This window comes from Meles meles, chromosome 15 (genome assembly GCF_922984935.1).
Source record: "Meles meles chromosome 15, mMelMel3.1 paternal haplotype, whole genome shotgun sequence".
Taxonomy (NCBI): domain Eukaryota; kingdom Metazoa; phylum Chordata; class Mammalia; order Carnivora; family Mustelidae; genus Meles; species Meles meles.
The window spans coordinates 20,504,465-20,531,224 of NC_060080.1; the positions used below are offsets into that span (position 1 = coordinate 20,504,465).

The following is a 26,760-nucleotide window of genomic DNA, read 5'->3' on the forward strand; positions in this document are numbered from 1 at the left end:
GCCTTCGGCTCAGGTCGTGATCTCAGAGTCCTGGGATCAAGCCCCATGTCTGGCTCTCTGCTTGGCGGGGAGCCTGCTTCCCCCTCTCTGCCTGCCTCTCTGCCTACTTGTGACCTCTCTCTGTCAAATAAATAAATAAAATATTTTTTAAAAATTTGCAAAATGTCAAGAGTTAAATCTGGAGAAGGAAGCTGACACTCTGTGATAGCCAAAAATATTGTGCAGGCTCCGTCTTCTGCTCAGATTGGTAGAGCAGACGTTTGCAATTTTATTGAAGTCCAATTTTTCTTTCATGAATTTTTTCTCTCATGAATGGTGCTTTTGGTGTTGTATCTAAAAAGTCATCACCCAACCCCAGGTCATTGATGTTTGTTCCTGTGTTAAAATATTTTTGTATTTTACATTTAGATCTATAATCCATTTTGAATTAATTTTTGTGAAGGGTATAAGGTCTGTGTCTAGATGCTTTTTTTAAAAGATTTTTTTTTAAGCCATGTCTATACCCCAGGTGGGGCTCGAACCTACAACCCCAAGATCGAGAGTCACATGCTCCGCCAACTGAGCCAGTCAGGTGCCCCCTAGACTCCTCCCCCGCCTCCTTTTTTCTTGCCTGTGGCTGTCCCGTTGTTCCAGCACCATTTGTTGAAAAGACCTCTTTCTTTCGCCATTGATTGCCTTTGCTCTTTTGTCAGAGATCAGCTGACTCTATTTGCATATGTCTATTTCTGGCTCTCTGTTCTCTCCCATCGATCTAGTTGTCTTATTGTTCTGATGGGCACTTCAGTGGAATTATTGGACAGTCTGTCTCAGCGGGCAAAGGCAAAGCTGTTAGATTCTCAGCAAATGATCAACTCGATTCACACAGAAGATGTTGGACAATTTCTAGTTTTGCTTCATCATTTGCTGTCATTTGGGCCCAGACGACACCGAGTCCATCCAGAATGTCTATTCAGGCGAATGTGGTTCTGGATGGTATGAAAGGCAAGTAGCACAGAAATCTCTCTTAGAAAACAATTTGAATAAAGTCATTTTTAAAGGGTTCTGAAACTTGTCATGTTGTGAAAGTAAAAACATTTAAAAACAAGAGATGAAAAGAATTATGAAGCTTCAGATTCAAGAACGCCTTAGTTGGGGGGCACTTGGCTGACTCAGTTGGTAGACAGGCAGAGTCGGGCCGTGAGTTCAAGCTCCATGCTGCGTGAAGAGCTTACTCAAAAAAAAGAAAAAAGAAAAGTCTTAGGGTGAAGTTTAATTAGAGGAAATTTTATAAAATAAAAAAAATAGGTGATAAGGAAAATAATGAGACATGTTGATCGTTTTTGACTTTTCTAAGCTTAAAATACTATTTAGAGTCAAAACAGTTTGTTTTGGATAAACATGTATTATTTAGTTAAAAATAAAACATATTCACTTAAAAAATATACAATTTGGGATGCCTGGGTGGCTCACTCCGTTAAGCCTCTGGCTTTGGCTCGGGTCATGATTCCAGGGTCCTGGGATCGAGTCCCACATTGGGCTCTCTGCTCAGTGGAGAGCCTACTTCTCCCTCTGCCTCCCACTCTCCTGCCTGTACACTCTCTCCCTCTTTCTCTCTGATAAATAAATAAATAAATAAAAAATAATATCTTTTTAAAAATACACTTTATAAGAGGTTATGGTTTGATTTACTGTGCTCAACACTATTTTTTTAAAAGATTTTATTTATTTACTTGGCAGACGGAGATCAGAAGTCGGCAGATGGGAGGCAGGGAGAGAGGCAGAGAGAGAGGAGGGAACCCAGCTGAGCAGAGAGCCCGATGCGGGGCTCGATCCAAGGACCCTGGGATCATGACCTGAGCCGAAGGCAGAGGCTTTAACCCACTGAGCCAGCCAGGTGCCCCTGAGCTCAACACTATTGAGCAAAACTTAAAGTTCTAGTTTCCTGAACTATTCCTATTCCTAGAATTATTTATTTTTAGGAAGGAGCATTTCAGGAACAACCTATAGATAAGGATTAGGCCTCCGTTCCTCTTTGTCCTTACAGTACTCTCTTTTCATGATAAAATAGAAACATGCCAAGAAATTGCCTTGAAAAGGCTCCTTTCCACATTTTCTTTTTATTTATTTATTTTTTCAGTGACCGCTATGTCCACTGTGGGGCTTGAACTCACGACCCTGAGATCAAGAGTCACATGCTCTACCGACTGACCAGCCGGGTACCCCTCCACATTTTCTTTTGCAATAACGAGCTATATTTGGTAAGTTGCAAAAGCCAATCATATTGTGGTTCTTTTAGATCTTGTGGTGTTCTAATCGATTCCATAATTCACACCGCAGAAATCAGAAGGAAAATCGTAAGTGAACTCTTCTTCATTTAGAGGACATATAAAAATGAAACTATCACAGTGTTATACCCCGATTTGAATGAGGGCTGAGAGTCAACACATGGAACTCAGTTTGTTTGTTTTTTTAAGATTTTATTTTTGATATTTATTTGACAGCGAGAGAGATCACAAGTAGGCAGAGAGGCAGGCAGAGAGAGAGAGGAGGAAGCAGGCTCCCCGCTGAGCAGAGAGCCCTATGCGGGCCTTGATCCCAAGACCCTGGGATCATGACCTGAGCCAAAGGCAGAGGCTTAACCAACCCACTGAGCCACCCAGGTGCCCTGGAACTCAGTTTTTAAATGCCCTTATGAACGGTTCAGTTTTTAAAAAAAATTTTTTTTTCAAGTTTTATTTATTCAAGTAATCTACACCCAACATGGGGCTTGAACTCATGACCCTGAGATCAGGAGTTCCCTGCTCTTCCAACATGTCTCAGCTTTTTATAAGAACACATGTTAACAGACCCCATATGGTGCTCCAAACATCAGCAGTAAGAAAGACTTCCAGACTGTTCTTTGGTCTATGCAGCCTGCCAGCAGACAGGGCAGTGATTCCGGCGTGCCCTCCACAGAGGTGTGCAGCAGGTGGACAGGATTGTGGGCACACTTCCCCCAGATGACAACACGAGCTTCTTTCTTGTTTTCAACTCTGATGGTCGTCTCTTACCCAGACTGGACAGATAGAGCTGCCTGGAGCACAGTTGACAAATCACTCTAGGGAAACAGTCGTCCTGGAAGAAATAGCTGATTCCATTCTTGGGCTGGGCAGGGACTGTGCAGGGACTGTGCAGGATGGCCCCGGAACATCCGAATGTTCCAGAAAGTTAGCTTCCAAAGAACTATGGAATCCTGACAGTGGACCAGAAGAAGTAGCTGCAAGGTGTTCCCACTGTCAAATACAGGACAGTGTGTCACAAAAAATGAAGAACGTAGAAGAATTCATGAATTGTTCATCGATAAAGGGAGGGGGAGGGCAAGCGCCTCGTTACAGTGGAATGCTGACTGGTAAGTGTGGAAGTGATAGATGTAGAAAATCAGCATTTGGCAGCATCACAGTAATAATTCACTCGGGCAGGAATCGGCGGTGGGTGCTATCATGGCATACACGTGTGCTGGGAACAGGACGCCGACGCAGCCAAACGTCTTCCCACCAATTCTTCATTAAGCACAGAGCAGGGGAAAAGTGCCTTTGCAGTGGGGACACCTGGCGAGCACCACCTTAACCAAGTGATCCGCATCGACATCACAAAAAAATGGGACAAACGGACATCACCTGTCTCCTAACGCGATGTGCTGAGTCTTCCTGATGTGATGCAGCAGCCAAAGCCGATCATTCTACAGAGCAGATACACGGTCCGTAGTCTTCAAAATTGTCAATTTCTTAAAAGTTCAGCAAAGGCTGAGAAACTGTTCTAGTTGAGACCAAAGATGGAACAACTAAACACAACGCATGGTTCTAGATCCTAGATTTATTCACCTTGGGAAAGAAAACAAAACAAAACTCTATAAAGTATAATGGACAATACGGGGATAATAAAAATTAGATATGAACTGAATAGTATATACTAATATTAAATTTCCTGAATTTAAGGATTGAATTCTAGCTGTGTGAGAGAATGTCCCAGCTCTTAGGAAAAACACACTGAAGAATTTATGAGCAAAGTGGCATGATATCTGGAACTTACTTTCAAATGGTTGAGAAAAAAAGGAATAATAGATATTATATTGTGAATCCAGGAAAGGACATAGGGGAGTTTGTTGTAATATTCTTGCAACATTCCTACAGGTTTAACTTTTTTCAAAAGAAAAAGTCTACTTGGAAAATAAAGTTGCGACAATCCGCTTCTGGTAGTAGTTGAGTAAGATGCCGCCAGAGCAACTTCACACAGGAAAAAAATGAAACAAAACAAACAGCTCTGTGTTTAACACACACAAACGTAAAAACCGCTAAAGTCGGCCCCTAGAGAGTGGGCTATAAATACCAAATAAAGTCGGGCGCCTGGGTGGCTCAGTGGGTTAAGCCGCTGCCTTCGGCTCGGGTCGTGATCTCGGGGTCCTGGAATCGAGTCCCGCATCGGGCTCTCTGCTCAGCAGGGAGCCTGCTTCCCTCTCTTGCTCTCTGCCTGCCTCTCTATCTACTTGTGATCTCTCTCTGTCGAATAAATAAATAAAATCTTTAAAAAAAAATACCAAATAAAGTAAAAGGATCTCAGGTGCAGGGGCGGCTTACCTGGTTAAGTGACTGCCTTCAGTTCAGTTTATGATCCTGGAGTTCCAGGATCGAGTCCTGCGTCAGGGACCCTGCTCATCGGGGAGTCTGCTTCTCCCTCTGACCCTCCCCTTCTCGTGCTCTTTCTCTCTCTCATTTTTTCTCTTTCTCTCTCGAATAAATAAATACAATCTTCAAAAAAAAAAAAAAGTAAAAGGATCTCTCTTTAATTGCTGGGGGAAAAGGTAACAACTAAGAATTCTGTATCCAGTGAAAACATCCTTCAAGAACAAAGGGAAAAGAGGCATTCTCAGAAGAAAATTCACAGCTAGCAGCTTCTCACTGCAGTAATTGCTAAAGAAATTTCTACAGGCTGAAGGGATGTGATGCCGGATGGATCTTCGATCCTCAGAGAGGAATAAAGACCATCAGAGGGTAAATGCAAAGGGTCTGTTATTTTCCTCTTTTTTAAAAAATTAATTTATTCGACAGACAGAGATCACAAGTAGGCAGAGAGAGAGGAGGAAGCAGGCTCCCTGCCGAGCAGAGAGCCCGATTGCGGGGCGGGGGTGGGGTGGGGTGGGGGCGACTCGATCCCAGGACCCTGGGATCATGACCTGAGCCGAAGGCAGAGGCTTTAACCCACTGAGCCACCCAGGCACCCCTGTTATTTTCCTCTTAATTTCATTATTATATGTATGACTCTTTAAAGTAAAAGCGATGACAGGGCGCCTGGGGGCTCAGGTCGTTCAGCGTCTGCCTTCAGCTCAGGTCATGATCCCGGGGTCCTGGGATTGAGCCCCATGTTGGGCTCCTTGCTGAGCAGGGAGCCCACTTCTCCCTCTCCCTCTGCCCCTCCCCCCACCTGTGCTGTCTCTCAAATAAATAAATACAATCTTAAAAAACAGTGACAATACTGTCTTTGGGGTTAATAAGATATAGATAGTTGGAATCCATTTCACAGTATAGTATATCGGAGAGGGGATAGATGGATTTATACATTCCAAGTTTTCCCACATTTAGTATGAAGCAGTACTGGGAAAACATGAGTGAATAATAATGTAATCCCTAGAACAAACAAACACACCGTGGAAAGAAGTATAGCTAAAAAAGAAAAAAACTAGAAAAAATAAAATAGATTAAAAGGGAAAAAAAAAGGATGCAGGAAAGAACCAGAGGAACAAAAAATAGAGACAAACAGAAAACAATAAAATGGTAGGAATAAGAAAGAACTTCCTCATCCCAATTAAAGTCACCTACAAAATCCCCACATTTAACAGTGGGGAGGGTATGTGCTATGGTGAGTGCTGTGAAGTGTGTAAACCCGGCGATTCACAGACCTGTACCCCGGGGATAAAAATACATTATATGTTTATAAAAAAATTTAAAAATTATATTAAAAAAAGATGAAAGACTTTCCTAGAAAATCAGGAACAAGACAAAGATGTCTGCTTTTACCTCTCCGATTCAACACAGGACTGGAGGTCCTCACCAGTGTAGTTAGGCACAAAATGAATACAGATTGAAGACGATCAAATAAAATGGTCTTTTTTTTATAGAGACAACATGATCATGGGCATAGAAAATTCCTAGGATGGGGTGCCTGGGTGGTTTCAGTCATTAAGCGTCTGCCTTTGGCTCAGGTCGTGATCCTGGGGTCCTGGGATCAAGGCCCGGGATCGCCTGCTTCTCCCTCTGTCCCTGCTTGTGTTCCCTTTCTCACTGTGTCTCTCTCTCCTTCCGTCAAATAAACAAATAATCTTTAAGAAAAAAGAAAGTTCCTAGGACTCTACAAAAATAGATATGAAAACTGGTAAGTGAATTTAAGAGGGTTGAAGGATAACAATATATACAAACATTGAATTTTATTTTTAAAGATTTTATTCATTTACCTGTTAGCGAGAACACAAGCAGGGGGAGCGGCAGGCAGAGCAGGCAGAGGAAAAAGCAGGCTCCGCACCGAGCAGGGAGCCCGACGCGGGGCTCCATCTTAGGACCTCCGGCTCACTACTCGAGTCAAAGGCAAACACCTAACCAGCCGAGCCACCCAGGTGCCCCTGAGTCGTGTACTTTAAGTAGGTGAATTGAACAGTATGTGAATTATATCTCAATAAAATCTTTTCCTCAAAAGATTTTTATTTATTTGAGATAGAGCCCGAGTGAGTGAGAGCGAGAGAGCATGGGGTGGGGGGGAGTAGGCTCTCCACCACATAGGGAGCCCAACACAGGGCCTGACCCCAGGACCCTGGCATCATGACCTGAACCGAAAGCAGATGCTTAACCAACTGAACCACCCAGGTGCCCCGGGTTAAACCTTTTTAAAAAATTAAGAAGAGGAGTAAGCAGGGGCACAGAACTACATGGGGGATTCATAAGAGTCTTACCTCTGCTTTTGTGTACATTTCGAATTTTCTAGAATAAAAAGTTGGATACAGTATTTCCTAGAATTCTCAGAGGCGCTTATCCTGGTGTTCTCTGGCCCCCTGCAGTTCGTGGACTCAGAGTAGGCTCTGTCCTCTAGATGCGGTGGGGCGGGGCCGTTTCACACATAGCCCCGGCCAGTGCTGGCCCCTTTGGCCATCTTTCTACTCCACTGACCGCTCTGCCCCACTCACGGGCTGCTGGACTAAACTCTGCCACTGCGCCAAAAGTGGGCTTCTGCCAGGGTTATGAGCCCCTCCCCGCCCCCTCCTCCACACCACTGACATCTCACCTGTCCTCCCCTCCACCCAGTAGGGAGTCACCTTCTACCTGCTGCCACCAGAGAGCAGCTGGGATCCCAGTGCCAGCAGCCCTGGCCTCTCCGTCTCAGCCCGTCCCACACTCTCCCAGCGGGGAGAGCTCAGGCAATGCTTCGTACAGCACCCAGGCCCCTCGGCTCTCTCACTTCCTGATCCAGCGGCTCAGTCTGGCTTTTTCTACCGGCCCATCTTCCCACCTCACCATGCTTTCTGGCTCTCTGTCCCTTCAGCCATCTTCCAGAAACTTCTGCCTAAGCTCTAAGAAGTTCAGACTCTAAGTGACACTGAATTCCTTCCCACACGGCGCCTGAGCCCCAAGCAAATCCAGGGACCTCTGTATCTGGGCACTTGTGTCCAGTCCCTGGAGGCTTGCCAAGCCCTAAAAAGCCCTGGAGAGGTTCTGGAACTCGACAACATTTAGGAAGTGGGTCCAGCCAGTTAGGTGGTTTTGCCTGATGTCTCACACCTGTGTGGTCCCCGACTCGGCCCCCACCCAGAGTTTTAGACCGGGCTTTTGGCGTCAGTGAGAGAAGACTGGAGGAGGAACCAAAGTCAGGAGGGGACAAGCAGGGCTGGAGAGGGGGGAGGGCTCCACAGGACATATGACAGAAGCAGAATCACCAGGACTGGGGCGTCTGGGTGGCTCAGTGGGTTAAAGCCTCTGCCTTCAGCTCAGGTCATGATCCCAGGTTCCTGGGATTGAGCCCCGCATCGAGCCCCGCATCGGGCTCTCTGCTCAGTGGGGAGCCTGCTTCTTCCTCTCTCTCTGCCTGCCTCTCTGCCTACTTGTGATCTCTGTCTGTCAAATAAATAAATAAAATGTTAAAAAAAAAAAAGAATCACCAGGACTAGGGGAGCAGGTGGATTTAAGTAAGGGTTAAGGAGATTTCCAGGTTGGGGCACCAGGTGAGGGTGATTTCCTTAGCCGGGGTAGAAGGTCAAAGAAGAGCGAATGCAGGTGTGATTGCTGAAATGGAAGGCCTGCAGGGGGATGGAGGCCCAGAGCTGGAAACTGAGGCCCAGAGCTGGGGTGAGTCGGCGGGAGCCCCTGCCAGCCGGGGAAAACACGCTCAGAGGCGTCCTTCTGAGACAGGGTGACCACAGGGCCCAGTCCTTGTTTACACCCGCTGTCCTAGAGTCTGGTTTACGCTTATTGCTCTGCGGAGTCCCTTCTACACTCTCCAGAGTGTCCTTGTTTGGATCACAGCTGATGGGGTCACTCTACTCAGGAGAGCCTGTGGGGCAGGGAAAGACAATTGACTCAGGCTCCTTTCAACCACTGGCTTCTTTTCCACCTCCTCATCCTCCTGCCTCCCACCCTCCATGCCTGCCTTAGATGCCTGCATTTTCTCTTTGCTCTGCCTTCCTCTTGGCCACTTCCCCAGGAGAAAAGTCATCCCCACCCCCACAGACCATCTGGGTTACCCCTGGTCACAACTGCGGGTCCTGAGGGAAGAGCAAGGCCAAGGGCCAGCTGCTCAGGTCGTTGGGGGGGGGAAACGCGCTCAGCTGGGCTGGGGGCCGCGGGGCTGGTTATAGAGTCAGCAGGGAGGGCCGGGCCTCCCAGTCACTTTCCTGCTTTGCTATCTTGGAGCAGGGCCCTTCTGCTCTTGGAGTTGCCCCTGCTGTCCCCTGCAAAAGTCGGAGATGGAACAGGTGACCTGAAATCTCTTTGCACTGCGAAGTTGGGTTATCTTCCCTCGTGCCACCGCTCACGGGGTTCAGGTCACACGATGTGGGAGGTCCGTCCCTGGAAGAGAGGGCTTGCATGCACGTGTGTGGGGCTCTCCCTGGCTTGGGAAGCTGAAGACTAGAGTCCGTGGAGCCCTTTAAGGACCCGCCTGGGGGTTAAGGCCTGCTTCTCCGCGGCCCACAGACCCTCGGCAGGCGTGCACGGGTCCCTGCTCACCTGCAGGAGGCGCCGCAGACACACGGAGGGCCAAGGGGGTCCTCCCGCAGCGCCGCCCGGCTGAAGACACCTCGGCTTCTGGGAAGGGCTTCCCACGAGGAGCTCCTGCGCGGGAGCCACGTGAGGTCGAGAGGAGGGGGCGCGGACAGCAGAAAAGGAAGAGCAGCTTCAGGGAATGGGAAAAAGGACCATGAGAGCGTAGACCTGAAGCTCCTGTCCCCAGCTCGAACCTCGGTCGGCTCACGCGGAGAACCGGAGCGGGAGTGCGCGGCGTGCTGAGTGTGTGCTGGAGTCCCCCGGCCCAGGGAAAATCGGTTACAGGGCCCTGGGAGCTCGCAAGTACTCAGGGGGCGAGTACCGGGGAAGGCGGTAGGTTTTGTAGTCAAACCGGGGTACAAGCCGAGCTGCCACTTGACCTCTCTGAGCCTCAGTCTGCTCATTAGTAAAATGGGGTTAACGAGGCGGCCTCGTCGTGTGAAGCTGGAGGTGATGGAGGCCAGGGAGGCCGAGAGCGCAGCTGCCGTATTCCGGGCAGGAGCTTCGGGAAGCCGAGCAGGACCGGGGCGGGGTGGGCGGCGGCACCAGGGGGCGAGGAGAGGCGCAACTCCCGGAGAGGAAAGGGAGCCCAGACGCACTCGGCGGGATGGAGGAGGCTGCCCCCCACCCCGGAGATGCCGCCGCGAGTCTTCTGTTCGTTCTGGGCTCCCGCCTGGGTCCTCGGTCCTGAGCTGTCACCTGGACGCCCCGGGAGGGGGCCTGGCGCGCCTCCTCCGGGCGGAGAGGAGGGACTTGGCGGCGGGCGCGGGCCGGGGGGGTGGAGCGAGGGCCGGGGGGCGGGGGCAGGCGCCCCGCGGGGAGGCCGGCCACGTGACTCCCGCAGCCCCGGCCGGGCCGCCAGGCGGGGAGCGCCGCGGCGGCCCCAGGAGGTGGCGGCGGGCGCGCGAGCCCGGGCCGCGCGGGACTGGCCGTCGGGGGTCCCGGGACGGCGGCCCCGGGGGCGCCCATGCCATGGAGAAGCTGGCGGCCGGGCTGGCCGGCCTGCGCTGGAGCATGGGAGCTTTCCCGCTCGACCTCATCGTTAGCCGCTGCCGCCTGCCCACGCTCGCCTGCCTCGGGCCAGGTACCGGGGCGCTGGGAAGGGCGGCCGGGGGTCCGCGGGGACATCAGGGACTCTCCGGACAGGTGCGGAGGGGGGGACCGTGAGGATGTGGCCCCTGCCCTCCCGCTCCCGGCTCCGGTCCCGCGCAGCTCCCGGGGCGCCTTCCCTGGAGACCCGGGGCCCGAGAGCCGAGGGTCCGCCGCCTCCTGGACCCTGCGCACGGGCACCGGGACAGAAAACCGGGACAGGCACTGAGGCCGGGCCGGGACAGAGTTTTCTGGGCCAGATAGAACCCGAAGTGTGGCGGAGGCCCCGTGACCGCCCCGTCGGTGCATCCCTTTCCCTTCTGCTCTCAGACCCCCACCTGGGCCGCGCCCCCTCTGTCCCTTTGTCTCCTGCCTCTCACCTCGATCCTCCTGCATCCCTTGGGCCTCGGTCTCTGTCTTCCCACTGCCGCCGCCCCCAGCCCTACTTGGCCCCTCTTGGGTCCCTTCTTGCACCTTCCTTTCGTGTCCTGGGGAGCTGTGTGCGGCCCCAGGCGGGCAGGCCACCTCGGGGAGAGACCCGAATGATTGGCCCTCCCGCCGGGCGTGCCCCTGGGTCCCCGGCCCTCCCCCACGTCTTGCCCCACTTCCCAGAGGCCCGGGTGCTCCGCTGATGGGACTGTGCATGGGGGCCCGAAAGGGGACTCCTGGAGGCTGCTCGGAATGAGGGGGCCGTTTGGAGGAAGGGGAGCTGCTCGGCTGGAGGAGGGGCGGGAGCCGGGGCTGGCAGCCAGGCCGTGGGTTTTGTGTGTGAGAAGAATAGGGGTTTGGCCCGCGTTGGCACACTCGCTTCCCTGAATGCTAATGGGGCCCGCGGCCACAGGCTCCTCTCCTCTCCATGGGGCCAGCAGCCCCTCCTCCGACCCGCGGCCGCGAGGAGTAGGCACTGTGAGCATTAGCGTGTTTCTTGGGCGCGCTCCGTGGCGGCATCGGGGACCGGGGCCGTCGGCCAGAGGTGCTCAGCAGCCCAAAGTCTTGTTCTCTGGGTCGTCAACGCGTGATCCCGAGACCCTTCGTGTCCGCATCACGGCTGTGTGTGTCTGCCTGTGAATGGGCTAAGCGGGCCCTCGGTTCTGCCTGGCCACTTCCCACACTTCCTCTTTGGCATCACTCCCTCCTGGGGGTCTTTTCTGAGCTCCCTAGTCTGGGCAGGCCTCTTTGGGACTCCCATGACCCCTCTGGCACCCTTGACTTGATCCTGTGCTCTGGATGTCATAGTTTATTGTCCTAAGTCTGGAAGACATCCTACTGAGTAAAGATTTATGGACTTACCCAATGGATGAGTGAATGGTCTGGGTGTCTGTGACCGTGGTGGCTATCCCTGTGGTCACCATGAGTGTGACTATGTGAACAAAAGTGTGTCTTGAAGTCTTTTTTTTTTTTTTTTTTTATTTGACAGAGAGAGATCACAAGTAGGCAGAGAGGCAGGCAGAGAGAGTGAGAGGGAAGCAGGCTCCCTGCTGAGCAGAGAGCCCAATGCGGGACTCGATCCCAGGACCCTGAGATCATGACCTGAGCCGAAGGCAGCTGCTTAACCCACTGAGCCACCCGGGCGCCCTGTGTCTTGAAGTCTTAAAGGTCCTTGAATGCCTTTGCATTTGGGAAAGTCCCCTTCGTGGGGCTGTGGGACTGAGTTGTGTCAGTGGGGTGATGAGCTCCTGTCACTGGGCCAGGTGGCTGTGCTGGCTCAACTGTTGGGGACCATGACCCATGGCTGCTGGTGTGTGCCCTGTGTGGCTGTGGCCCGTGTCCTGTGGAAGGGGGGTGGGGGCGGCTGGGGCTTAGGAGAGCTTTCTCTGCCCCAGGAGGGGAGGGGTTGGGGAGGAAGGCGCAGACACCCACCAACACAATGGGAGCCAGGCCCTCCCCCAAGGACCTGAACAACATCCTCCGTCCCCCGCCCCCCCAACCACATCATGGAGCCCTCTGGCATCAGGATCAACCACTTCCCATTTGGTTGGGTGGCAGCAGTTTAGTAAGTTGTGTCTGAGAAGGCTGGGAAGGAGGCATCCCCCACCCCCTCTCTGCCCACCAGCTGTAGCCAGGAGACCGCTCCACGGGCCTCCTGGAAGCTGGGCCAGCCCCTCCGGCTCCCCTGGAAACCGTTGCTGGGATTGGAGCCTCCTGGGCCCAGGCCCCTCCCAACACTTCTGCCCCAGGGCAGCTCTCCCCAGAACTAGGTCTCCCCTCGAAGTACCCCCCCACCCCAACCTCATCACTGTGTTCCAGAGCCTGGGAGGGTGAAGGGCTGACAAAGGGAGAGCCAAGAAACAGCCTCCCTGAGAGGGGCTAGCAGGTATCTGAGACTCTCCTCTCTCTCCTTTCAGGTCCCCTGAGTGTAGGAGGCTCCTGGGGCAGTGGGTGAAAAGGGGCTGCCCATGGGAGAGGCAGGAATCCATTCCTCTAAGCCCCACTCTTCTTCTGACTCGAGTGATGTATGGCTCTGGGGGAGCCCTCAGCCGGGACCCACAGCAGACAGCCCCGTCTCAACCCTGTCTGTGCTTCCAGCAAGGCCCTCCTCGCCCGGCGTGGGCACTGACTAGGGCTGAGCATCCTCCGGGTGGGCCCGTGGGCCAGCTCTAGTGACTGCTGCTCCGTAAGTCCCCCACTCCGCCCACAGCTCGTCCGCTGCTCCCCTCTGGGAGTGCCCAGACACCCCCAGTCAACATCAAAGGTGAGCACAGATCTACGTGCTCCTGGAGGGCAGGGCTGGCTCATCTGCTGGGAGGGGCTCCTCCCACTTCCCCCCTCCCCAGGGCCCCATGCAGCACTGGACCTGGGACAGCTGGTGAAGGACTCAGGACTATGGCTGGGTTGGTTGCTGGGGCCCTGTCAGGAGACGGAGCTGGGGGCCCTGGGAGACGGGGCATGACTCCTAGCCCTGAGGCCATAGCTGGCAAACTGCCTGTCCGCTGAGCATTGATCTAGACAGGATCATGGAGAGCTGTCCCCAGTCAGGGTCTTCAGGAAGCAGTCCGTCTCCCTACTCTCTCTGCCCGTCCTGATGTTGGCTTTACCTTTCTTTCCTCTTCACCCCTTGTCTCCCAGGGGAGTATGCCGAGGGTGTCAGTGAGAGAGATATCCTGCTCATTCACTCCTGCCGCCAGTGGACAACCGTGACAGCGCATACTCTGGAGGAGGGCCACTACGTCATCGGACCCAAGATTGACATCCCCCTGCAGTACCCAGGTGTGCCCAGCCAGGGACAGATGACCTAGAGCCCCGGGGGGCGGGGGTGGAGGCAGGAGGGTAGGGAGGTGGGGCTTGGGAGAAGCTGTGGGTGATCACCCTTTGCTTGGAGTCACAGGGCAGAGCGAGGTCCTGGCTGGAACAGGGCAGTTAGGGTTTAGGGTCCAGCGGTTTTCATACTGTTCTGGGGAGTCCTGGTTTTCTTGTTGCAAACCTTTGAGTCACATTTTATTTGAAAATAGATTTTAAATGACTGATTAAAAAACTACCCACACTCTCAAATTGCTACGAATCGAATCTTAACCCCAAGTGAGCGATGTGGGGTGTGTACTGCGAGCCGCCTCATTAAGCCTCTTTTGTACAGACCCTCGGAGAGAACATGGCCAGGATCTTCTCAGTAACGTGTAGCCAAAGTCCTTCAGAAATGAAGGGATGCCTGGTCTGATTATCTGCTGCCTCTGGCCACTGTAATCCTGATCTTCCCAATTTTTGCGTTCAATTCATTGCTTTCATTGATTGACTTTATAAGTATTAAAATTTTAGGCTTTTAAATAAGAGTATGCTCATGAACTACTTTTGTCTTTTATATGTATGAGATGGAAATCCTCCAGCAGATTTTGTTTGAAAAAGGATTCTGCTGGAGGGGTGCCTTGGTGGCTCAGTGGGTTAAGCCTCTGCCTTCAGCTCAGGTCGTGATCTCAGGCTCAGGCTCCTGGGTTCGAGCCCCACATCGGGCTCTCTGCTCAGCAGGGAGCCTGCTTTGTCCTCTCTCTCTGCCTGTCTCTCTGCCTACTTGTGATCTCTCTCTCTCTGTGTCAAATAAATTAAAAAAAAAAATCTTTAAAAAAGGATTCTGCTGGAAAGGGAAAGCATCGCCCTTGTATTTTACATATGATAAAAAAGAGGGTTTAAGAGGAAAGTGACTTGCCCAGGGTCACCTAGCTAGCAGGCAGCAGAGTGTGGGCTAGAACCCAGGGAGATTTGCTCCTGGGTTGGTGCTTACTTGTACCACTCTGGCAATGCAAGGTCATCGTCACCTGGGTGGGAAGGATGGGAATCTGGCCCCCTCCCAGCGACGCCCCCTGTGGGAGCCCCCGATCTCACAGATCCTGTTTGTTAAACCCATGGCTGCCTTCCAGACACTGAGCTGAGCATCTCCTCATTTTATCTTCACGGTCACCCTGTGAGAAAGTCTTATTCCGTTTTAAACTCACATGAGGCTCCAGGAGCTTGCCCCCGACCCCCAGCCCTTCCTGGGTCTCCTCTGAACCAGGGAGATAGGACTAAGACAAAGGCTTCTGCTCTTTACAACAACCCTGAAAAGTTGGTAACCCTCAGAGCCCTCACATCCCATTTAAAAGATGAGAAAACTCTCTTAAGTGTTTTTCTGACCTGGGGTTCTGTCCTGAGCCCTTGAGAAGGCCTGCTTAGAAGCTAGAAACTTCCCGGGCTAGGGATCTATCCGGTGTTTATCTAGGAAGAGGTCCCCAGTCGTCTTCTTGAGAGAAAAAACAAAAATTGGAAAAAGCCCCCACTATCAGAAGAGTGACTTTACTGTCCTGTTTCATTCGTGCGATTAAAAATCCGGGAAACCAAGGCACAGCCTCCTAGGGAAGAGTGAGTGTGGGAGACTTCTAGCCCTTCCCCTATGTCTTTTGATGCTTTTGAGTGCATGTGGACGGTGTGGTCATGGGGTGACAGCTGGCCTGTAGGAGAGGCACAACTCCATCAGCATCTTTCCAGTGGGTGGCTCAGTGGGGGAGGGGAGGCCAGGCCCCTCAGGAGCAGGCAGAGTAATGAGGAAGCTGAGTGCATAGCCCAGTTCCTCCTAATGAATTAATAATGGGCTGTGCTGGGGTAGTGGCTGCGGACCTGGGAGGGGTGGGGAAGGGCAGCCCAGCATGGGGGGAGTCAGGGGGAACCTGGCTGCTCTGAGGTAGCCCCCACTTCGAAGCTGGGTGGCTCTGGTCAGCACTCTGGGAGCTAAGCTGTATGCTTCCATTTCACAGATGGGAAAACTGAAGCCTACAGAGATTAAATTGTTTGCCTAAGGTCACACGGCTGGTTGGTGCCAGGGATGGGATACAACCAGGTCTGTCCACCCCCAAGTGTGTGCATTTACCCATCATTCTTGAGGGAATGGCTGCCAGGCTTGGGTGCTGGGAGGATGGGGAGACGAGCTGCTTTGGGCTGGATGGGATGCTGAGCAGCAGCATGCATGTGTTCTAGGAGGGGAGGGCAGGGAGCAGGGGCAGGCTTGTGGGGGGACAGGTCCCTGGGCCTGCGGGGCCTGCGGGGGGGGGGGGGGAGGCGGGGAGTCTCAGGCAGGGGAAGGCTGGAGAGGAAGCTGCAGGGGGAGTAAAGGCTTCCAGGGGCTAGCGCCTGAGTCCCGGGAGGGCTCCCTTCCTTCCTTCCTCCTGCAGTAATGACCGGTGCTGGGCCCAGGCTGCGGTGGAGGGTGGGGGGGTGCTGGCTACCATGGTTACATCGATCCACCAGCCACATCCTCCCCGGCTGCAGCCCTGAATTGGCTCCAGCTCTCGCCACAGGGGGCAGTGGGCATTTGGCCCCGCATGGCTGCGTGGGGTGGGGGGACTTGTGTGTGTTGGGGGGGATGGAGTCCCAGTGGGGGAGGGGCAGCACTCCCCCAGCTCCCACCACCCGACCCCTGACCTTCTTTGCCAGGCTGGTCCCCACGGCACCCCTGCTGCCCTCAAGGGCTGCGGCACATCTTAGGAGGGTCTCAGAGTGGTTAGGGCAGGACTCCCTCCCCAGCTTTCTCCTGGGCACTCGCCCTTCTCTTTCTCTGCTCTCCCTTCTTTCCTGCTTCTAGATGTCATGGACTCCATCCTTGGCCCGCTGTGCTTCCTACCCAGCACTGGGGGGGTCCTCAGTCTGGGATTCCGGCTGGGTTTGGGAGAATCCAGGATCCCCCACACTGTATACAGAATGGTGTTTGTGTTCGTGCCAGGAGTACAGCTGTGGGCATTTTTCTGCGAAGAGGGTTCCCAGGGGGTTAAGATCTCTGCTCTTCCTCTTTGAGCCGTCTTCGCTCCTCCCGTGGGCTGGTGACCTTCAGTCTGTACTTCTGACCAGGAGTCCCCAAGCCCTGCCCCGGAATGCTCACCGCACCCCACCTCCCCCCAACACCCCCGGAGGGCCTCCCTTCGTCCCAGGACTGGCTCCGCCCCACAATATGCCACTTCCGGTTCCGGTTCCGGTTAGCCGCTCTGCCAGCTCCACTTTTTTTCCTTTTTCTTTCTTGTAGTTTCAAGTTGTGACTTAAATTTCAGTTTACATACAGTGTAATATTCATTTCAGGTGTAGTGTTTAGGGATTCATTGCTTACATACAACCCTGGCGCTCAGGACAAATGTCCTCCTTAATCCCCGTCACCTGTCTGGCCCATTCCCTGCCCACCTCCCTCCAGCAACCCTCCATTTGTTGTCTGGCATTGGGAGTCTGTTTTGCCAGCTCCGTGTGTGCTGGGGCTGGTGGCCCGAGGCCTTTCCTCCCCTGCCTAGTCCTCATCCACCACCAGTCTTCCTTCTGCAGACCTCTTGGTCTGCTCGATTTCGCCCTTCCCCAGCTGCTGTCCCGGCCCCCCTGCAGCACGGACAGTGGCTGGTTTACGTGACCGGCTGCCCCACTTTATTTACAGAGCTCCACTTGGATCTTGGCATGTCCTTGCTCAAAACACTACAATTGCTTTCATTTCTTTTTCTTCCTTCATCTTCTTTCTTTCCTTCCTTCTTTTTGTTCCTTCCTTCCTTTCGGAGGCTCAGACGACCCTTCATTGAATACTTTCCTTTCTGGTTCTTAGTTAGTGGGGTCTTCTCCTGCACCCTGACATCTATGATGTCACAAAGGTGGCAACCATCAACGTTGCCGCCTACAGGCTGGGCAGATCCCTGGATCTCTTAAATGGTTCCAGAGAGTTCTCTGGCTAGAGATGTGTGCCACTTCTGTGAGGCAATGTTGACAACTCCTCAAAAGTGATGTTTCCACTGTGATTCTGGTCTTTCTGCTTCTGTCTCTTTGCGGTTCATTGAGGACTTTGATGATCAGAGCAGAGGCACGAGTTCAATCTGGGCCTTTCTGTCCTGAATGGTCAGCGTCACTGTCTTCCTCACCACTGGCCTGGGTGAAGTCCTCACTTGTTTGGAGACAGAACCAGGGGGCCCATCTTGGGGGCCCAGCACACGTGCCCCCAACTTCCCCACCGGCGCCCTTCAGGTATAAAACTTTGATCTCATTGGGGTTGAACTTAGGCAAAAAGCCAAGAGCTCATTTTTTCCTGAGTGGAATCCTTTCGCCTTAATCTGGCATTCAGAGCTTTTCATCACGTGGGTGCTACGTCCCCTGCTGTCTTCCCCTTAAGTCCAGGCCACAGGGACTCCTCGCATGGGGCAGCAGTCTGCCCTTGTGACTTGGTCTGGTTCATGCCAGCTCTTCCGTGTGCGTGGTCTGTTCCATAAAACTCTTCTCATTCCCAAGCTCCCCTCGGGCTGCCAGGCAGGTTGCCTCCAAGCCCGTGGTCCTCTGGCTCTCTAGTCCCGGGTCCCCGCTCGCCAGCCCTCGGTGCTCACCCTCACGCCCACTCTGTCAGATTCCCTAGGTTTGCGCCCTCTGTCGGGTCTAGCCCAACGTCTGGCACACAGAGGGTGCTCCTTAGCTGTTTGTAGAACAAATACGTGCATGGACCGTGATGGCAGCAACCCCCAGGAAGACTGTGGAAGCTGAAGAGCCACCTCATTGCCCCTTGGCCTGTTGTCCCCTCACCTGAGATTCCCCTCTGTCTGTGGAAGGTCTGAGAAGAGATCGTCTGTCCGCATGTCCGGGAGTTTCCAGCCTGTCTTTGTGCTTATGTAGGTGGGCACGTAACCCGTGTGAGGCCAGTGACAAGGCTGTCAGCTTCATGGATTAGCCTCCTCCTTGGAAAGTCTGTGTCTACTGGGGGCCTCCGCCGAGCCAGCCAAAGCTGCCCTGGACTTCAGGCTCGGAAGGCCTCCTCTGCGGGAGGGGATTTTGCTGGGCTCCGGTCAGAGGCCTCTGGGACAGTGCGGCTGGATGTTGGACCAGGGCAGGGTCTGGGAGCAGAGCTGGGGCCTGAGCAGTGGTTCTGGGGCCTCCAAGGGCCACGGCTGAGCCCCTGGTCTGCCCAGTGCAGCGGTGTGCATGTATCGGCAACCCAAGGTCAACGCCCTAGATGCCAGATCGAGACAGGACCCCAAATTCCCTGCTCCAGCACCCTCAGATGAGGACTCAGAGAAGGGAAGGGACTTGTCTAGGGTCAGAGCCAGTCAGAGTGGAGCTGGGACAAAGCTAGAAGCCAGCGTCTCCAGTGCCGCAGGGGTGCTGGGCTAGAGGCCAGCTCTGTGTGCAAGTGCTCGGCTGCCTCTCTGCATTTGGAGTTCTCTGGGCGGGCAGCTGCCAACCTCCTCACCCGTCCGCAAGCCCTCCCTGCGGTGGTAGATGCTAAGTGTGTGCTCGCGTTCGCCCTTGCGCCAGCCGACCAGCGTCTCCCACCTCCTGCTAGTGCAAAGCTGCCTTCCTGCGGGCTGGAGTTCCAGCGGGACTGGCTGAGATGAGCGTGGCAGGAAGGGACTAGCAGGCAGGCCCCCCCAGCAGTCTGCGTTCTCCTTTGCAGGGAAGTTCAAGCTCCTGGAGCAGGCCCGGGATGTGCGGGAGCCGGTGAGGTACTTCAGCAGCGTGGAGGAGGTGGCCAGCGTCTTCCCTGACCGCATCTTTGTGATGGAAGCCATCACCTTCAGTGTTAAGGTCAGCTCTTGCCGCACCAGGCAGGCTGCCCCGACACTGGTAGGAGGGTTGCCCTTAGGCAGAAGGTGTCAGTGTGGCTCCTGGCAGTTCTTCGATGGCATTTGGCATGATGGGACCGTATCAGAAGAGCTAGGTGAATGACCCACTGGCCTGCAGAACTTTCTGGAAAGGGGGTGAGGTAGGAGTAAGTGTGTGGAGCATCGTGCCCCGACTTGGAGGCCTTCAGGGCAGCCTGTCCTAGCATTCACTGGTGTAGGGGTAGTGGTTGTTGGGGGGGGGGGTGAGGGGGACACAGTACTAACAGTCCCCCGCTTGTGTACAGATCACCCTTTACTGTTTACCAGCCCTTATCCGTCAACTCATTTTTCTTCACAGTAGCCTTGTTGAGTGGATGGAGCATTATTACTGCCCAAATTGTAAAGATAACGATAATACAAGTTCTCATTTATTGGATATTGTCCCAGTATGTCACTTTACATACAGCAGCCCTTTCAAGTGAGAGTTACTACGGAAGCAGTGAAGGGCCCAGAGGTGGCTCATTCAAGGCTGCCCAGCTGCTCCGGGGCCTCTCCAGGAGGGAGGGCGTGTCCCCGACCCCCCAGTCCAGCAGTCTTGATCAGGTTTCAGCCCGGAGAATGCTTGCCCCACAAAGGGCGTCTTTCCCTGGGGCTCTGGCTAAGGCCTCCCGGCGTGTCTGGGCTCTGCAGGTGGTGTCGGGCGAATTCAGCGAGGACAGCGAGGTGTACAACTTCACGCTGCACGCGGGCGACGAGCTCACCCTCATGGGCCAGGCGGAGATCCTGTGCGCCAAGACCACCAAGGAGCGCTCGCGCTTCACCACGCTGCTGCGCAAGCTGGGCCGGGCCGGGGCTCTGGCTGGGGTGGGTGGCGGCGGCGGCGGCCCCGGTGGCGCGGGGGCCACGGGCGGCAGCACCAGGGCCATCAAGGGCAAGATGCCCTGCCTCATCTGCATGAACCACCGCACCAACGAGAGCCTGAGCCTGCCCTTCCAGTGCCAGGGCCGCTTCAGCACGCGCAGCCCGCTGGAGCTGCAGATGCAGGAGGGCGAGCACACCGTGCGCGCCATCATCGAGCGCGTGCGGCTCCCGGTGAACGTGCTGGTGCCCAGCCGGCCGCCGCGCAACCCCTATGACCTGCACCCGGTGCGGGAGGGCCACTGCTACAAGCTGGTCAGCATCATCTCCAAGACGGTCGTGCTGGGACTGGCGCTCCGCCGCGAGGGCCCGGCGCCGCTGCACTTCCTGCTGCTCACCGACACGCCGCGCTTCGCGCTGCCGCAGGGCCTGCTGGCCGGGGACCCGCGCGTGGAGCGCCTGGTGCGCGACAGCGCCTCCTACTGCCGCGAGCGCTTCGACCCCGACGAGTACTCCACGGCCGTGCGCGAGGCCCCAGCCGAACTCGCCGACGACTGCGCCAGCCCGCGCCGCGCGCGCCTCTGCCTGCCCGCGCCCCCGCGTGCCCCCGCCCTCGCGCGCACCCCTGGCCCGCCGGGCGACAGCGACCAGGAGTACGTGAGCCCGGACTGGGCCGGCGCCCCGGATCCCGCCGCGCCGCCCGCGGAGATCCCCTACGAGGAGCTGTGGACGCACCAGGCGACAGAGGGCCTCGCGGAGGGCCGGGCCCGGCCGCCCCCGGGGCCTGACCTTATCTCCTTCACGGCCCCTGGGCCATCCCGCCTGGAGTCTGAGGCACCGCCACCTCCGGTTCCCCCCAAGTCCGAGGCGGTGAGTGTCCGTGATGTAGGCGGGAAGGGTGGGAGGCAAGGAGCCGAGCTGCGGGCTCGCTGTCCTCCGGGGACGGAGGTGGCCAGCCAGAGGCAAATTCTCCTGAGCCCCAGGCTCCAGCCCCTGGAGTGTGTGACGGGATAGGGGTGGGCAGGAGAAGGGGAGAAGAACAAGGGGAGAGACATAGGAGCATATTTGTAGTAAAGGATGCTAGAGACTGTGGCACTGGGAATTCTGGAGACAAAGATGCTAGTAGGTCTTTAGCTTGAAAGAATTTGGGATGGGCCCTGAAGGTCCCACAGAACAGGAGTCCTTTAAGTTGTCCAGTGAAAAGAAGGTCCCATGATGGAATAAATCTTGAAATATGTAGTGATGATTCCTAGCTCACCCCTTCCTCACTTTGGAGCCACAGAACTTTGGTTTATTAAAGGCTCTGAGAAGTCCTGCACCAAGGAACCCTGTTTATGCCTAACGCAGAATTTCCCAACCATACTTGTCAACAGAAATGGGCTATAGCTATTAACAGCCCTGAGAGTCCACTTTGAGTATTCAACCTATAAAGAAGGGGTACAGATGGCAGATATTTGTCATTCCCTTTCTTCTCCCTATCGAAACCACTTTCCTTTTCCTTAAGGGACTAGGCTGACTTACCTGTTTGATCTACTTCTGTATTCTCTTGCATTCACGATGGATTTCCAAGGCCGTGGGAGATGGTGTATGTGGGCTCTCTCAGAGTGACACAGGCTGGAGAGGCTACCAGGGGTGGGGTGGGTGAGTAGTTGGAAGTAAGGCAAAGGCAGTCTCGTGGCCGAGTGTCAGGCCCAGACACCCTCCTCGCCCAGCTGCTTGGGAAAGGGAGGATTAGGAGGGTCCCCTGCTTGGGACAGGGCGTGGAGTCATGGCCTTCTGCTTGCAGGTGAAGGAGGAGTGCCGCCTGCTCAATGCCCCCCCTGTGCCTCCCCGGGGCGGCAATGGCAGCGGCCGGCTCTCGGGCAGCCCCCCGGTGCCGCCGCGGTTCCCCAAGCTGCAGCCTGTCCACTCACCTAGCTCCAGCCTCTCCTACTACTCATCTGGCCTCCAGGATGGGTGAGCCCCTGCCTTCTCTTGGTGCTGGGTCCTCCAGAGGGGGACTGAGGAGGGGAAGGACCGGGAGAGGGGAGCCAGGGCCAAGGGAGGAAGAGTCCAGGCCTGCCGTTCGGAGCGGATGGGCTGCTGCTTTGCTTTCCGCCTTCCTGCTTCAGCTTGTTCCTGACGAGTGGATGGGAACCCTGCTCAGGGTCCCTCCAGCCTGGGATCGGCCGCAGGGACTGCTCCTTGCTCTATTAAAGTGTCTATGTAATTCAGTTTAATTTTTCCTGGGGTGGGAGAGGCTGGAAGACAGACACGGGCCGTCCCAGGGGGTGTCTCGGGCCTTGGGGGCTGGGGTGCGGGCAGGCATTCCTGAGATCCAAGTGGCAGTCTCTGGCCCGGCAGAGTGGCTTGCTGTGTCCTAGGAGCCTGTGGCGTTTCCCTCTTGCGCTGGCTTACCTTTCCGCGTGTGTCTCGCTCTCTGCCCACAGGACGGGTTCCCGCAGCGGCAGCGGCTCTCCGTCCCCGGACGCCTACTCCCTTTATTGCTACCCGTGCACCTGGGGAGACTGCAAGGCGGGCGAGTCCTCCAGCCGCCCGCCCCCGGGACCCCTGCCCTCGACCACGCAGCCCAGCCATGCCGCCCGGGCCCTTGCAGAGCCTCTGAGCAGTCGAGCCACCTCCCTCCTGGGGGCTGACACCCCCGTTCAGGCATACCACAGCTGCCCGCCTCTCCTCAAGCCCTCTCACCCCCAGAAACGCTTCGCTCCCTTTGGAGCTCTCAACCCCTTTTCGGGGCCTGTCTACTCCTCAGGTCCTTCAGCGGCCTCCTCTTCTGGGCCCACCACCAACTCGGGTCCCCTGGCTACCTCCAGCCCTGCCTTTTCTCCAGGTCCAGGCTCCCCAGGCCAGGCCTATTCAGCTGCTCCCCCCTCGTGCCCCACCTCATCGTCCTTTTCCTCTGAGTGGCAGGAGCCAGCCCTGGAGCCCTTTGATCCCTTTGAGCTGCGCCAGGGCAGTTCTCCAGAGCCCGAGCTGTCGCGCTGTCAGGAGCCCAGAGTGGTGGGGGCTCCCTGCCTTTCGCCACTTGGAGCCCCCAAGGCCTTTGAACCAGAAGGTTTGGTGCTGCGGCAGGTCCCCACCCCGCTGTCACCGGTGAGCCTGCAGGGGCCTGAGGCAGGCGGAGCACGGCTCCTTCTGACCCAGGGGCGCCCGGAAGGGCCTCCTGCCAGTCCCCGGGAGGGGGCTGCAGGCTGGGGAGGCCGGGATGCCTCCTCCTGGCAGCCCCCTGCTGACCTGTCTGCGCTCTCCCTGGAAGAAGTCTCTCGAAGTCTGCGCTTCATCGGTCTCTCAGAGGACGTGGTGAGCTTCTTTGCCCGAGAACGCATTGATGGCAGCATCTTTGTGCAGCTCAGCGAGGACATCCTGGCCGATGACTTCCACCTCACGAAGCTGCAGGTCAAGAAGATCATGCAGTTCATCAAAGGCTGGCGGCCCAAGATCTGAGCTTCCTAGCTCGCGGCTGCACAGCTGGGGCACTGGCGTGGAGGCCACGGGGTTTAGCCACGGGTCTGCGGGGGGACAGTGGGCCCAGAGCAGGTCCTCCTTCAGGGAGAATCCGTGCCAAGACTGAGGCAGCCAGGAGGCCCCTCTGAGTGAATCCAGGGGAGACACACTTGGAAATGGGGACGTCTGGCCTTTGGGCTGAGGGGCACCGGTGTGCACCTGGGCCTGGGGACACATTGCTGGGATTCCCACGGTGGGGGGGTGGGGTGACCTGACACCCTCCCCTGTCCTTGTGGAGAGCGTCAGACATCTTGCACTTCTCAGGCTTGTAGGTTCAGGTTAGAGACAAGGGCAGACGGGCCATCATTTAAGCACAAATTCCCCAAGTGCCCCCCAGCCCCCCGCTCCGTGGGCTTTTGGCCTTGGCCGCCCCAGATCTGGGGGCCCTTCCTGTATCTCTGGGATGCCCTTCCTTTCCCCTTGTATGAACTCGGGCCCTGGCCCCGAGCACAGGTGTGTCAAGCCTGTGCCACTCTGCCTCAAGGCTCTGGCTCAGGGCGCTGGTTGGTGGGGGAGGACTCCGAAGTGCACAGCTCTGCCGCTGACCCGCTCACCTAGCTAGGGAGGCCGATGTTCCAGACGTCTCTCGCGCCCCCGCTGCTGCCCTCCGTCCTGTGGATTGGGTCCGGTCTGAGGTTCTCACTCCCTGGAGCAGCGGGTAGATTGAGGTCAGCTGCTCCTGGATTGTAGCGGCAAGTGGCCTCCAAGCACTCCCACTTCTGCCCGGCTCCTGCCCCCTTCACTGGACTCCAGCAAACACCTGGTATCCTTCTCTGATCTGTCACTGGCACAGGAGGGATGGTTGGGAAAGAGAAAGCACTGTGGTTTGGGAAAACCGGCTTTCTCCCTGCTCCTGGAGCCCAGGCCTCCTGCGCTTGCGCCTATGCCTGTCGGGTCTCTGGGGCCTGGATCTGGGCATGGCAATCTGCTGGCACCGGGAGCAGGCTGGCCGCTGTGTCCAACCATCCGTCCCTCCCAACCCTCCGCTCTTCCGGTCCCCCCTCCCCCCACCCCAGGGCTGCACTAACTCTCCTCATGCCACTAGCGGCAGGCCCCAGCCGGACCAGCCTTCTCTTCTGCCTTACCTAGCCTACCTACCTAGATATTTATTTGCTCCATCTTCCTCTGAAGCATAGTGAGGCCACGCTGGTGCTCGCGCCCGGAGCAGTCGCCTCCGCTCCGGGTCAAGGGGAGTCCGGAAGGAGAGCGCTCACGCTGATGCTGAAGCATCGGGCTTCCTTGCCGATCACTCTGAATCCTCAAGGACTCATGAAATAAATACTAGAGCACTGAACAGGAGTCGGGGGGCAACTCTGGGTGTCGACACTCTTCCTCTGGAGGGCCCTGGGGACCCGCAGGTAAAGGCATGGGCCTCCAGGCAGGGGAGGACTTTGGAGTGGGGTGTGCACATGGCCCACTCCTGGGTTCTCTTCCGAAAGCCCCTCCTCAGCCTCTCCCCTACAAGAACCTTCCATCTCCCACTAGCGTTTCAACCGAATTCCTAGTGCTGCTGCGTGGAAAGTTCCATGTCCTCAGCCAGGGCTCAAATTTAAGTTCCTGCACTGACCAAATGCCTGCCTGATGCCCTCCCAGAGCCCCCATTTAGAATCCCGTTAATGGCTCTGCGGAGAGCATCCGTTCCCTATTTCCTACTGGTCATTTGAAAATCCCAGCACACAGGTGACTCGGTTTTAGGGTCTGGCTTTGCAGCACCTGTGGGTGGGCCATGGAACCGGCGCGAGGCTCTCTGTCCACGAGTCCTAGCAGAGCTGGCGCCAGGGGTCGGTGAGGCACCGGCACGTGGAGCAGAGGCGGGAGCAGTGGGTCATGGCGTGCTGGGACTTCGGTTCCGCACACGTGCAGTGTGGGCCCCTCCGCCAGACTGGGCAGGAGCCCTGAGGCTGCTTACACACACCCGGGGTGGGGGGGGTGGGGCTGCTGCAGGCACAGGAGCAGAGGGACTCCCTGGCCCAGAGGGCACCGGGAGGGAGGGCGGGTGGAATGCCGGTGGGCTGGCTCAGCCCTCCTTGAACTGCTCACCATGTGGTCTCTGGTGATCCATCCATCCTTCCGTGCTCTGGGCCAGCCAGGACGAGCAGGATCTTTGGCCAGGAAAACGCTCTCTCCTCTGCTTCACTCCAGTGTTAACATCCCGAGAGCACGTGAGTCCCACTACGAAAAGCACTGGGTGCCACGGTGCTACGAGGCATTACCCTTTGGGGAAGGAGCTCTCTTACAACCTGGCCTCTGAGCCCGTGGCACTTCACCTGCTCTGTTCCGTCAGGCCTGTCTCCCACGGCAAGCAGAAGCCTGGTGGAGCGGGTCTATATGGCCAGGTTCCGAAGGCTTTAGTGCGTTGTCCCCCTTTATCATCACGGTCTCTCTCTCAAGGTGCTGTCTAGAACTCTCCCAACGTATTCATACCCCAAAGGCCCAGGGCTTTATTCTAGATCCTTGAAGGGAGGGGTTTAACCCAGAAGGACAAAGAAGAAGAAGGAGCAGAGAGGCTGTCAAGAGTTGGTTTTTATTGTTATCGTGTACGTGGCTGGGTACAGAACTGCCGGGGCCACCCCTGGCCACCCCCAGCCCTGGCGGAGCCGGCAGCAAGATGGCTCTGAAGACACCAGCCCTCGGGGTGGCTCACGGGCTCCTGCTGGCATGAAGTGCAAACATTCACAGAGGGAGACTCTGTCCTAGCTGAAGGCACTTTAATCAGGGCGCACACCCAGTGCCAGAGCTCGCCTGCCTTCTGGTTACGCCGGCACAGCCAGACGCCGCTCTGCCGGCAGCTGGGTGAGGGGCTGGGGAGCAGGGCCGAGGGCCTGCTCACTGGTAGAACTTCTTGTTAGGGCTGTTAGCGTGGTCGATGAGCAGCTGGCACGGGGTGAACTGGTTTCCGTAGGCGGCCTCATACCTCCTGAGCCGGTCCACTACCTTCTGAGCGCCGTACAGATCCACGAAGCGGAAGGGCCCTAAAAGGAAAAACGAGCTGCTGCAGGAGACAGGACGAGCTCTAGGACAGAACAAGCTGCCTGCCCACCCCGCAA

The 26,760-nt window shown here is 55.9% G+C and overlaps 2 protein-coding genes across 2 annotated transcripts in view; one reads left to right on the forward strand and one right to left on the reverse strand.

Annotated features, from left to right (window-relative positions):
• The first annotated feature begins 10,141 nt into the window (after window positions 1-10,141).
• GAREM2 (GRB2 associated regulator of MAPK1 subtype 2) lies at window positions 10,142-25,012 on the forward strand. The gene is made up of 6 exons (XM_045979836.1): window positions 10,142-10,341; window positions 13,413-13,553; window positions 19,204-19,334; window positions 20,042-21,079; window positions 21,996-22,165; window positions 22,639-25,012. The coding sequence occupies exons 1-6, from the start codon at window positions 10,230-10,232 to the stop codon at window positions 23,651-23,653; spliced, it is 2,607 nt and encodes an 868-aa protein (XP_045835792.1). The 5' UTR covers window positions 10,142-10,229; the 3' UTR covers window positions 23,654-25,012.
• A 1,206-nt stretch (window positions 25,013-26,218) lies between these two features.
• Window positions 26,219-26,760, reverse strand: part of HADHA (hydroxyacyl-CoA dehydrogenase trifunctional multienzyme complex subunit alpha) — a 48,677-nt gene continuing 48,135 nt past the window's right edge. The window contains exon 20 of the mRNA XM_045979966.1: window positions 26,219-26,685. Within this exon, the coding sequence (XP_045835922.1) occupies window positions 26,540-26,685 (146 nt within the window). The 3' untranslated portion in view covers window positions 26,219-26,539. The remainder of the gene's footprint in view (window positions 26,686-26,760) is intronic.